The sequence below is a fragment of the Salvelinus alpinus genome, chromosome 3 (genome assembly GCF_045679555.1).
Source record: "Salvelinus alpinus chromosome 3, SLU_Salpinus.1, whole genome shotgun sequence".
Classification (NCBI taxonomy): Eukaryota; Metazoa; Chordata; class Actinopteri; order Salmoniformes; family Salmonidae; genus Salvelinus; species Salvelinus alpinus.
In genome coordinates this window covers 45,948,381-45,962,259 of record NC_092088.1, presented here as the reverse complement: position 1 = coordinate 45,962,259, position 13,879 = coordinate 45,948,381, and the positions used below count along the sequence as shown (strand labels likewise).

General features: G+C 42.1%; 1 protein-coding gene across 2 annotated transcripts in view; it reads right to left on the bottom strand.

The window, feature by feature from the left end:
• Window positions 1–13,879, bottom strand: part of eno4 (enolase 4) — a 38,558-nt gene that overhangs the window by 24,186 nt on the left and 493 nt on the right. For both annotated transcript variants that reach the window (XM_071393128.1, XM_071393129.1), the window contains exons 2-3: window positions 13,415–13,543; window positions 3,536–3,735 (exon numbers count right to left, since the gene is read on the bottom strand). In XM_071393128.1, coding sequence (XP_071249229.1) covers window positions 3,536–3,735; window positions 13,415–13,543 — 329 coding nt within the window. The remainder of the gene's footprint in view (window positions 1–3,535; window positions 3,736–13,414; window positions 13,544–13,879) is intronic.

Here is a 13,879-nt window from a genome sequence, read left to right as displayed (position 1 = left end):
CCTGCGGGCCGAATCCAGCCCCTGACACATCTTTCCCGTGATTTGACACAATGATTTGTGTTGTCAAATAATTTTGGCCCGCTTCCATGTCGCCCCTGATGCTCTACACTACAAGTCACCGCAAGTACTGCCAAAGTACTGCCAATGCACTGCCAAAAGGCAGTGCCACACACACACCCCACTCCTCCCAGACCCACACAACCTAATCTTCTACCGGACCGAAACTTTAAACATGTTGTAGGCTAAATGTTCATGCCAAGTTTCTGTTCTAACAGGTCATTGCTGAAAATGTAATCTTGGTTGTCAAAAAGTCATGAAATAAAGGATTTGCACGCGGACAATAGGACACACAGCGAGTATAAATAAGTAAACAGCTGAGTCATCTACTCTATGGAATTACAGCCTGATGCACTTGCATTGGGTGAATGCAATGTCAATTGCGCTGCTTTCGTGTGTCCTGTTTACAGGAAAGTGTACAGACTAGAGGCCGATTTCAAGTTTTCATAACAATCGGAAATCAGTATTTTTGGGCGCCGATTTTCCGATTTCTTTTTTTATTTCTTTCTTTTTTTACACCTTTATTTAATCTTTATTTAACTAAGCAAGTCAGTTAAGAACACATTCTTATTTTCAATGACGGCCTAAGAACGTTCTGCCTCGGGCAGGGGCAGGGGATCCAATCTTGCAACCTTACAGTTAACTAGTCCAATGCTCTAACACTGATTACATTGCACTCCACGAGGAGCCTGCCTGTGCCGCGAATGCAGTAAGCTAAGGTAAATTGCTAGCTAGCATTAAACTTATCTTATAAAAAACAATCAATCAATGACTGTCATTGCTCCAATGTGTACTTAACCATAAACATCAATGCCTTTCTTAAAATCAATACACAAGTATATATTTTTAAACCTGCATATTTAGCTAAAAGAAATGCAGGTTAGCAGGCAATATTTACCAGGAGAAATTGTGTCATTTCTCTTGCGTTCATTGCACGCAGAGTCAGGGTATATGCAACAGTTTGGGCCGCCTGGCTCTTTGCGAACTAATTTGCCAGAATTTTACTTAATTATGACATAACATTGAAGGTTGTGCAATGTAACAGGAATATTTAGACTCATGGATGCCACCCGTTAGATAAAATACGGAACGTAATAAACGTTTTGTTATCGAGGTGATAGTTTCCGGATTAGTCAAAGGTATATGGTTTAGAGAGAAATAGTCGACGTGTTATAATTCCTGTAATAACTTGTGGCTGAACTTGAAAGGGGTTCCTTCGTTATTTTACCGTTCATGTCTTCCATAGAGAATGTCTTGATCTACTTCAAATGAGGTCTGTGTTTCGTGCAGGCTTAAACCGCCTCGACGTTTTGATACCCATGTAAATCTCACTAGGATAAGGTAACGTTTGTCAACATATTTTCATAAATCCATTCTACAAAAAAAATGATCTTCGCTTATATTTAGCCAATATTGATCAGAGTTACCTTGTCCTATGGATATCTACCGAGTTATAAAATTGGCAAGGTGGTGTAAGCCTACACGAAACACTGACCTTATTTTAAGTGAATCTAAAAATATCCTATGGAATAAATGAAGGAACCGCTTTTCAGATTTTGCTAGAAGGTGTCATGGGAATTATGACTCGCACTTTGGTCATCAATTCTTACCATGCCCATTATTAAAATAGGATTTCCTGCATATAGAAATGACAGTTTTTGTTTTCAACATTCATCACAGGTAACTTGAACTCTATTTTTATTCAAACAGTTGAGAGTTTGTCTCCTAAGCAGACTCTTCAGTATCATTGTCACTTCAGAGCTGTGTGTGTGTGTGTGTGTGTGTGTGTGTGTGTGTGTGTGTGTGTATTTATGTATTATATTAAGTTAAAATAAGTGTTCATTGTTCATTCAGCATTGTTGCAATTGTCATTATTACAAAAATGTGTGTGATATATATATAACATATATATTTTTTTTTTTATAAATCGGCCGATTAATCGGTATCGGCTTTTTTTGTCCTCCAATAATCGGTATCGGTATCGGCGTTGAAAAATCATAATCGGTAAACCTCTAGTACAGACAGCTTGGATTTTGGCATCTAGGCTACTAAAATGTTGCAGTCTGGCTTCATTCTTTTAAAGCTTGACAAAAAATAACCAATAACCAACCCAGGCCTATTACAGCAACATTTGAGCAGTGGCCTAGGCTGGCTACTCAACTACAAGACATATTGAGCGCACCATACAGCAATGCTGCATTCAACCTATGATTGCTATGATTCATTCAACACTGACCTTGACTTAATTTAACCCTCCTGTTGTGTTCGTTTCATGTTAATTAATGATGTGTTCCCGGTCCAAAATGACCACCCCATTATAGCTGATTATAAATCAATAATAATACATATATTATCACCTAATGTTGTGTTAGATCTTTTTATCAATTTAAGTTCTTGTGAACATTACAAGTTTTGAACTTCTATTTGCTATTTATAGCCTGTAGGCCTCATTGACCCGAGCTCATACAACTCATTTTTGAGTAAAAAAAGCATAATGTATGGATTATTTTGACTACAACAGACACTCAGATGAAACATATTGTGCTATTTATCACAGACTATTTTGTGTCAAAGTTTAACAAGGACTCTCTCCTCCTCACCAGTGTCATGATCAAAGATATGATCAAGAGCCTCACATACAGTGTATCGTTTGGTCATTGTGCTGTCGCAGAATTAATTGTGAGCAAGGCCTCAAAAAAGCTTTATATACCAGAGCTGCAAGAAAAGTTGTATATATTATTGAAACAATGTTGCGATTGTTTGTGAGAATGCCAACAGGTGTGGTTCCCGTGGGGGAAATATTCTATTGGGGAAAGGTTCCCGTGGGGGTTGCCATGGAAGAGTGAAGAGTGAAGAGTGAAGAGTGAGGAGTGAGGAGTGAGGTGTGTATGTGTGTGTTGTGTGTATGTGTGTGTTGTGTGTGTGTGTGTGTGCTTGCTCAAACACACATGCATGTGGGGGTTTGGGAGAGGAAGTGTGTCCATCTGATGAATGGGCATGTGCCTGAACTAAATTTTAAACACTAATTGTAGTCTCACCCATTAATTTCTAATGACCGGTCCGGGAACACCACAGCTGTACAAAAGTTAAATAAAACACCCAAAATGTTATGAAAATCATCAAAATGTATTTTGTGTGTTCAGATGCCCTGAGTGGACAAAGTCATGGAACCTTATGACAATCAGATCAAATTATCTACATTTTTCAAAACTTGTAAATCGGTCCAAATCTACAGGAACACAGCAGGAGGGTTATTATTAGAGCTGGGGGTATTTCGGAAAGGTTGTTTTTATAGTTATTAGTTACATATCCAACAATACATGTATAAAAAAAAAAAAAAAAAAAAAAAAAAAAGTTATTTCTACACTATGCTAATAATATCTGATAATCATTCATCACCAATATCTTGACTTTCAGTATTGACAACTAATGGTTTCACAAACATGTCTGTGCACAGAACTTTAGAGAGGATGCGTACCTAAGTACTTTATCCACTCCTGTCTGGTCGCAGGGATCAGAGCCCTTTAGGATTGTGTTCAGTGATTCATGGATCCAGTGGAGAGCGGCCATCACAGAATCCCTCCTCTTATCATTGTTGATATTGGTCACACCACTTGGGTCCTGGAAACTGTTGTCGAGGACCTCACTGTGGCTTGATATCACAGCAGAACATGTCGTCTAAACACAAAGACGAAGGGGGAGGAGGGTTTTAGCAAGAAAAAGCAGTGGGTGGAGGCAAAACCTACTATGATGCCTTTTAGAAGAATGATGATGCTGTCTACTACATAATCTACTATAGTCCTAGGAATACCATGATACAGTGCCTTGCAAAAGTATTCATCTCCCTTGGTGTTTTTCCTATATTGTTGCATTACAACCTGTAATTAAAATAGATTTCTATTTGGATTTCATGTAATGGACATACACAAAATAGTCCAAATTGGTGAAGTGAAATGGGAAGAAATTACTTATTTCAAAAAATAAATAAAAACGTAAAAGTGGTGCGTGCATATGTATTCACCCCTTTTGCTACGAAGCCCCTAAATAAGATCTGGTGCAACCAATTACCTTCAGAAGACACATAATTAGTTAAATAAAGTCCACCTGTGTGCAATATAAGTGTCACATGATCTGTCAAATCATCTCAGTATATATACACCTGTTCTGAAAGGCCCCAGAATCTGCAACACCACTAAACAAGGGGCACCACCTCCAAACAGGTCAGGGACAAAGTTGTGGAGAAGTACAGATCAGGGTTGGGTTATAAAAAAATATCAGAAACTTTGAACATCCCACAGAGCACCATTAAATCCATTATTAAAAAAATGTAAGAAAATGTTTTTCCATCGGCAGGGACTGGGAAACTGGTCAGAATTGAAGGAATGATGGATGGTACTAAATACATGGAAATTCTTGAGGGAAACCTGTTTCAGTCTTCCAGAGATTTGAGACTGGGACGGAGGTTCTCCTTCCAGCAGGACAATGACCCTAAGCATACTGCTAAAGCAACACTTGAGTGGTTTAAGGTGAAACATTTAAATGTCTTGAAATGGCCTAGTCAAAGCCCAGACCTCAATCCAATTGAGAATCTGTGGTATGACTTACAGATTTCTGTACACCAGCAGAACCCATTCAACTTGAAGGAGCTGGAGCAGTTTTGCCTTGAAGAATGGGCAAAAATCCCAGTGGCTAGATGTGCCAAGCTCTTAGACATTTTTTTTTATTTCACCTTTATTTAAACAGGTAGGCCAGTTGAGAACAAGTTATCATTTACAACTGCAACCTGGCCAAGATAAAGCATAGCAGTGCGACAAAAACATCAACACAGAGTTACACAGAAACAAACGTACAGTCAATAACACAAAAGAAAAGAAGAATAAAAAGATCTATGTACAGTGTGTGCAAATGAAAATGAGTAGGGAGGTAGGCAATAAATAGGCCATAGAGGCTAAAATAATTACAATTCAGCATTAATACTGGAGTGATATATGTGCAGATGATGATGTGCAAGTAGAGATACTGGAGTGAAAATGAGCAAGAGGGTGAGTAATAATATGGGGATGAGGTAGTCGGGTGTGCTATTTACAGATTGGCTGTGTACAGGTACAGTGATCGGTAAACAGCTCTGACAGCTGATAGTTAGAGAGGGAGATATAAGACTCCAGTTTCAGAGATTTTTGCAATTTGTTCCAGTCATTGGCAGCAGAGAACTGGAAGGAAAGGCGGCCAAAGAAAGTGTTGACTTTGGGCATGACCAGTGCCATATACCTGCTGGAGCGCATGCTACGGGTGGGTGTTGCTATGGTGACCAGTGAGCTGAGATAAGGCGGGGCTTTACCTAGCAAATCCTTATAGATGACCTGGAGCCAGTGGGTTTGGCGACGGATATGTAGTGAGGGCAGCCAACAAGAGCATAGAGATCGCAGTGGTGGGTAGTATATGGGGCTTCGGTGACCAAACGGATGGCACTGTGATAGACTACATCCAGTTTGCTGAGTAGAGTGTTGGAGGCTATTTTGTAAATGACATCGCCAAAGTCAAGGATCGGTAGGATAGTCAGTTTTACGAGGGTATGTTTGGCGGCATGAGTGAAGGAGGCTTTGCTGCGAAATAGGAAGCCGATTCTAGATGTAATTTGGGATTGGAGATGCTTAATGTGAGTCTGGAAGGAGAGTTTACAGTCTAACCAGACACCTAGGTATTTGTAGTTGTCCACATATTCTAGGTCAGAACCGTCCAGAGTAGTGATGCTAGTCGGGCGGGAAGGTGCGGGCAGCAAATCGGTTGAAGAGCATGCACTTAGTTTTACTAGCATTTAAAAGCAGTTGAAGGACACGGAAGGAGTGTTGTATGGCGTTGAAGCTCGTTTGGAGGTTTGTTAGCACAGTGTCCAAAGAAGGGCCAGATGTATACAGAATGGTGTCGTCTGCGTAGAGGTGGATCAGAGAATCCCCCGCAGCAAGAGCAACATCATTGATATATACAGAGAAAAGAGTCGGCCTGAGAATTGAGCCCTGTGGCACCCCCATAGAGACTGCCAGAGGTCCAGACAACAGGCCCTCCAATTTGACACACTGAATTCTATCTGAGAAGTAGTTGGTGAACCAGGCGAGGCAGTCATTTGAGAAGCCAAGGCTATTGAGTCTGCCGATAAGAATGCGGTGATTGACAGAGTCGAAAGCCTTGGACAGGTCGATAAAGACGGCTGCACAGTACTGTCTTTTATCGATGGGGGTTATGATATCATTTAGGACCTTGAGCGTGGCTGAGGTGCACCCATGACCAGCTCGAAAACCAGATTGCATAGTGGAGAAGGTACGGTGGGATTCGAAATGGTCGGTGATCTGTTTATTAACTTGGCTTTGGAAGATTTTAGAAAAGCAGGGCAGGATGGATATATGTCTATAACAGTTTGGGTATAAGCTGTCTCCCCTTTGAAGAGGTGGATGACCGCGGCAGCTTTCCAATCTTTGGGGATCTCAGATGATACGAAAGAGAGGTTGAATAGACTAATAATAAGGGTTGCAACAATTTCGGCGGATAATTTTAGAAAGAGATGGTCTAGATTGTCCAGCCCAGCTGATTTGTAGGGATCCAGATTTTGCAGCTATTTCAGAACATCAGCTGTTTGGATTTGGGTGAAGGAGAGGGGGGGGGGAAGCAAGTTGCTGCAGGGGGTGCTGAGGTGTTGGCCGGGGTGGGGGTATCCAGGTGGAAAGCATGGCCAGCCGTGGAAAAATGCATATTGAAAATATCGATTATTGTAGATTTATCGGTGGTGACAGTGGGAGGAGGTGCTCTTATTCTCCATGGACTTTACAGTGTACCAAAACCTTTTGGAATTAGTGCTACAGGGAGCAAATTTCTGTTTGAAAAAGCTAGCCTTAGCTTTCCTAACTGACTGAGCATATTGGTTCCTGACTTCCCTGAAGAGTTGCATATCGCGGGGGCTATTCAATGCTAATGCAGAACGCCACAGGATGTTTTTGTGCTGGTCAAGGCCAGTCGAGTCTGGGGTGAACCAAAGGCTATATATGTTCTTAGTTCTAATTTTTTTTAATGGAGAATGCTTATTTAAGATGGAGAGGAAAGCACTTTTGAAGAGCAACTAGGCATCCTCTTCTGACGGGATGAGGTCAATATCCTTCCAAGATACCCAGGCCAGGTCAGTTAGAAAGGCCTGCTCGCCGAAGTGTTTTAGGGAGCGTTTGACAGTGATGAGGGGTGGTCGTTTGACCGCGGACCCATTATGCACGTGCACGCAGTCAATGAGGCAGTGATCGCTGAGATCCTGGTTGAAGACAGCAGAGGTGTATTTAGAGGGCAAGTTGGTCAGGATGATATCTAAGAGGGTCCCCATGGTTACGGATTTTCGGTTGTACCTGGTATGTTCCTTGATCATTTGTGTGAGATTGAGGGGATCTAGCTTAGATTGTAGGACGGCCAGGGTGTTAAGCAAGTCCCAGTTTAGGTCACCTAACAGTACGAACTCTGAAGATAGATGGGGGGGCGATCAATTCACATATGGTGTCCAGGGCACAGCTGGGGGCTGAAGGGGGTCTATAACAAGCGGCAATGGTGAGAGACTTGTTTCTGGAAAGGTAGATTTTTAAAAGAAGAAGCTCGAATTGTTTGGGCACAGACCTGGATAGTATGACAGAACTATGCAGGCTATCTCTGCAGTAGATTGCAACTCTGCCCCCTTTGGCAGTTCTATCTTGTCTGAAAATGTTATAGTTATGGATGGAAATTTCAGGATTTTTGAAGGCCTTCCTAAGCCAGGATTCAGACACAGCTAGGACATCCGGGTTGGCGGAGTGTGCTAAAGCAGTGAATAAAACAAACTTAGGGAGGCTTCTAATGTTAACATGCATGAAACCAATGCTTTTACGGTTACAGAAGTCAACAAATGAGTGCGCCTGGGGAATGGGAGTGATGCTAGGGGCTGCAGGGCCTGGGTTAACCTCTACATCACCAGAAGAACAGAGGAGTAGGATAAGAGTACGGCTAAAAGAACTGGTCGTCAAGTGCGTTCGGAACAGAGAGTAAAGGGGGCAGGTTTCTGGGCACGGAAGGATAGATTCAAGGCATAATGTACAGACAAGGGTATGGTTGGATGTGAGTACAGTGGAGGTAAGCCTAGGCATTGAGTGACGAAGAGAGGTTTTGTCTCTAGATAAACCATTTAAGCCAGGTGCGATATGTGTGGGGGGGTGGAACAACAGGGCTAGCTAAGGCATATTGAGCAGGGCTGGAGGCTCTACAGTGAAATAAGACAAATATGACTAACCAAAACAGCAATAGACAAGGCATATTGACATTAGGGAGAGACATGTGTAGTCGAGTAATCATAGGGTCCAGTGAGTAGCTAGGCGAGCTGGAGGCACGGAGATTCAGACAACTAGCAGGCCAGCAGATGGGCCTCAGGGGGACGTCGCAACGGGGGAGCCTGTTGAAAGCCCATCGGAAGGTTACGTTGGCAGACCAGTCGTGATGGATCGGCGGGGCTCCGTGTCGGCAGCAAAGGGTCCAGGCCAATTGGCAAAAGAGGTAATTGAAGCCCAGGAATTGCTTGATAGAACTCTTCGGCTAGCCGGGAGATGGGCCTAGATTCGAGGCTAGCTCCAGGCTAACTGGTGCTTGCTTCGGGACAGAGACGTTAGCCAGGAGTAGCCACTCGGATAGCAGCTAGCTAACTGTGATGATTCGGAGTAAAGGTTCAGAGCTTGCGGTAGGAATCTGGAGATATGGTGGAGAAAAGCAGTCCAATATGCTCTGGGTTGATATCGCGCTGTGCAGGCTGGCAGGAGTTGACCGGGCTGAAGCTGGCAGATGTCCCAGTTAATGGTGATGGCTAACTAGCAGTGGCTAACTGACTACTAGCTAGTTAGCTGGCTAGCTTCTGAAGGGGGTTACGGTTCTAAAGTGTAAAAAAATAGCAGATCCATACCGCATTGGGTGAGGCGGGTTGCAGGAAAGTATGTTCAGTCCGTAGATGGAAAAATGTGATTGAAAATATATACGAAGAAAGAATCGATATATACAAGGGATGGGACAAGACATATCCCAAGAGACTTGCAGCTGTAATTGCTGAAAAAGGTGGCTCTACAAAGTATTGACTTTGGGGGGGGTGAATAGTTATGCACGCTCAAGTTCTTCGTTTTTTTGTCTTATTTCTTGTTTGTTTCACAATAAAACATATTTTGCATCTTCAAAGTGGTAGGCATGTTGTGTAAATCAAATGATACCAGCCCCCCCAAAAATTTCGATTTTAATTCCAGGTTGTGAGGCAACAAAATAGGGAAAAAAGCCAAGAAGGGTGAATACTCCTCGCAAGCCACTGTATACAGTAACGGTCTGTAACAAGTTTTACCATAATAAACAGAGATGTTACTCAATCCTTGTGCGAACATAACATGGAAACCAGAAAAATCACTATGGTCACACCTCCAATACCAACAAATTATGGGGGGGAATTCCGACCCAAGTTAAGTGTGCATAAATGGAAGATAATTAACTTTTTATGCACTTTTATCTCCACGCATATTCTGACCTTGAGTTTAAGCATGAGAATAGCATGCTATCACCATCATATATCATTAATTTTCTTTCCTCAGTCACGTTCGTGTGGTAATTCCTGAGGACCGCTAGCAACAGTGGATCCTATTAGACTAACGTATTACAAATTGTGCAATAATTTGGGACATGTAGCCTATTTGAATCATTATATAACGCGGACCATACATAGCAGTGTAAACCTGGAGCCTGGGGTACACTGTTCACGACGACTGGACCGTTGTCATCACAGTTCCGTGATTAGGGAGGATTATATGGGTAGATTTATAGGACTACTGTTCAACCCCTCGTCCACTTTTATAATTAAAAGCTACACCAAATTTAAAGGGACGGCTTCAGATAAATGTACTGAACGCCCTATTGAATGAAAACTCCATGAGAACATCTGTTGTCCGGTAAGCGGGAGGGTTTCAGCAGTTCAATTACATTTATACAGCATGTGCAAGGGAACAATGCCTGAAAAGCCCTTTACGCACCTATAAAAGGTTAGTCTGAATTCCAACTACTAAGAAGTATGAAGGAAAGGCACACATTTCCTAAGTCTGAATCGGGCCCAATGTCAACAAACAATAGAGATTTGTTTTGGTTCAATTAGGGGGGAAATATTTAGACAGTTAACCAGAGTGTCACAGTGTAATAAGTCAAACAAAAACAGCATCCGTCAAAAGCATTGCCACTGACTGAGTTAACATGGCTCAAGGTGTGAAACAATCCAAATGTTGCACTGTGGCGGGACAGTGAAATAAAGGTTGGTTTGGATTTGTGCCTCCCTCTGCCTCGGCTGCCATCTTAAGAGTGGTCCCAGACTGTGATGAGCACTAAGGCAGGCAGCGCTGACACCGGCACCTCCCACTGACCTGAAGCCAGCAGCATGGTTAGGAGGTGGAATATCTGAGTTAATTATCCACTCTCTTCTCTCTCTCCCTTTAGGTTCAACCACTAGCCTCGCTGTTCCCTGTTATGGCAGATTACCATCAGCCATCTCACTGTATCTGCCAAGTGGGCATGGTAATAATCCAAGAGCATCACTTTAAAGGCTGCGTAAGCCACTACTCTGTCCCTTACGCCAACATTTTTCTCTGTCGACTGTGAGAGAGGTTTCCTGTGTCGGATCTATACTGAACAAAAATATAAACGCAACATGTAAAGTGTTAGTCCCATGTCTCATGAGCTGAAATAAAAGATCCCAGAAATGTTCCATACACAAAAATCCTATTTCCCTCAAATGTTGCACACAAATGTTGTGCTTGGGACAATAAAAGGTTGCTCTAAAATGTGGAGTTGTGTCACACAACACAATGCCACAGATGTCTCAAGTTTTGAGGGAGTGTGCCAAACATACCCTCCTAAAACTGACTATCCTACCGATCCTTGACTTCGGCGATGTCATTTACAAAATAGCCTCCAACACTCTACTCAGCAAATTGGATGTAGTCTATCACAGTGCCATCTGTTTTGTCACCAAAGCCCCATATACTACCCACCACTGCGACCTGTATGCTCTCGTTGGCTGGCCCTCGCTTCATATTCGTAGCCAAACCCACTGGCTCCAGGTCATCTATAAGTCTTTGCTAGGTAAAGCCCCGCCTTATCTCAGCTCACTGGTCACCATAGCAGCACCCACCTGTAGCACGCGCTCCAGCAGGTATATTTCACTGGTCACCCCCAAAGCCAATTCCTCCATTGGCCACCTTTCCTTCCAGTTCTCTGCTGCCAATGACTGGAACGAACTGCAAAAATCTCTGAAGCTGGAGACTCTCCCTCACTAACTATAATTAAGCACCAGCTGTCAGAGCAGCTCACAGATCACTGCACCTGTGCATAGCCCATCTGTAAATAGCCCATCCAACTACCTCATCCCCATACTGTTATCTATTTATTTTGCTCCTTTGCACTCCAGTATCTCTACTTGCACATTCATCTTCTGCACATCTATCACTCCAGTGTTTAATTGCGATATTGTAATTATTTCACCACTATGGCCTATGTATTGCCTTACCTCCCTTATCCTACCTCATTTGCACACACTGTATATAGACTTTTTGTATTGTATTATTGACTGTATGTTTGTTTATTCCATGTGTAACTCTGTGTTGTTGTTTGTGTCGCATTGCTTTGCTTTATCTTGACCAGGTTGCAGTTGTAAATGAGAACCTATTTTCAACTATCCTACCTGGTTAAATAAAGGTGAAATAATAAATACATGTAAAAAAGTGTGCAATTGGCATGCTGAGTGCAGGAATGTCCAACAGAGCTATTTCCAGGCAATTTAATATTAATTTCTCTACCATAAGCCGCCTCCAACTTTGTTTTCGAGAATTTGTCAGTACATCAAACCGGCCTCACAAATCGCAGACCACATGTAACCACGCCAGCCCAGGACCTGCGGGATCGTCTGAGGAGGGGGAAGGGAGTGCTGAGGAGTCTTTCTGTCTGTAATAAAGCCCTTTTGTGGGGAAAAACTACTTCTGAATGGCTGAGGCTGGCTCCCCAGTGGGTGGGCCTATGGCCTCCCAGGCCCACCCATGGCTGCGCCCCCTGCCCAGTCATGTGAAATCCATAGATTAGGGCCTATTTATTTATTTAAATTGACTGATTTCCTTCTATGAACTGTAACTCAGTAAAATCTTTGAAATTGTTGCATGTTGCGTTTATATTTTTGCTCAGTGTAAAACTGCTGGCCTCAGCACAGTCTGATGTAAATGAATTCCCAGGCGTTGTAGAGGCGACTGTTTAGTAAAAACTGATAGTTCATGATTATGTTTCTTTGCCCAGACTAAAATACTGAAAAACTGAAATGGCAAGGGGCAGGGGTCAGTGGTTGTCCTCTGATGACTACCCTCCTAGCCTGCTTGTTTCCCCAGCTGCATCTTCACATTAGAGCTCCCTGAATGGCCGAAGAGCCCAGATAATGTCATGTCAAACATGACCATACTGGTAATTCCAATTGAAAACCTTATCAGAATTTTTTTTGTCAACAATGCCCCCACTTGATAGCAACAAATACATTTGATTGAATATCCATAATATGACAGATGAACAAACTTTTCCTGGACTTGTGCTAGAAATTAGGTTACATTACGAACCTACTGCCAGTGGTGTAAAGTACTTAAGTAAAAATACTTGGAACTACTACTTCAAGAGTTTTGGGAGGGTATCTGTACTTGATATTTTTGACAACTTTTACTTCACTACATTCCTAATGCCAATGATGTCATTTTTACTCCATACATTTTCCCTGACACCCAAAAGTACTCGTTACATTTTGAATGCTTAGCAGGTCAGAAATGTATCTGGCTGACTGACTAAACATGCTTCATTTGTAAATTATGTCTTGTTGCAGCGTGCCTAGAAACTAAAAACTAGAAAATGGTGCCATCTGGTTTGCTTAATATAAGGAATTTGAAATGATTTATACTTTTACTTTTTACTTAAGTATATTTTAGAAATTACATTTACTTTTGATACTTAAGTATATTTAAAACCAAATACTTTTAGACTTTTACTCAAGTAGGATTTTACTGGGTGACTTAATTTACCTGAGTCATTTTCTATTAAGGTATCTTTACTTTTACTTTACTTTTACTCACGATTGGGTACTTTTTCCACCACTGCCTATTGCAACCTCTACAGAAATTGATCACAGATTTGGCTATATGAAATGAACATTTGGGAAGTGAGTGGGCTACTTAAATTTCCAACAAGGAGAAGATGCACAAAACTGGAAAGAACCTCGTACAAGGAAAAAGGAATTCCCTAGCTAGCTTCCTCATGAACTTACCTTTTCTTCGTTTTTGATGATGCAGAGGACCTGTGCCTGCAGGGATAGTTGACCCTTTCCATCATACGTTTCTTTCCCCAATAGTCTGCTTATCACAGGTGGCGATGATAATTTTGAGAAGTAATTTGCCTAGAAAATGTTATAAAACGTTTAATAATCACAGAAGAAAGAAACAGCAACCTGGATATTGGGACCACAACAGCCGGTGCACTGCAGTGCCACAGCCCAGCAGGATTACTGATTCAATTAAGCCTAAACAAGGGCATGATTTGGTCATCAGTGCTCAGTAACACTAGTGCTCGACTAGAGCCAAAACTAGCTAACGTTAGATAGCTTACCATGTAAACAAAAAACAGCTAAAACTAAATAACGTTACCATTAAGTCAGCTACAGAAGCTAATTTAGCTAGCCGACTAAACTCAACTCTACGATTTACGATGGAGTTGTGTAGCCACTACTAGGGCG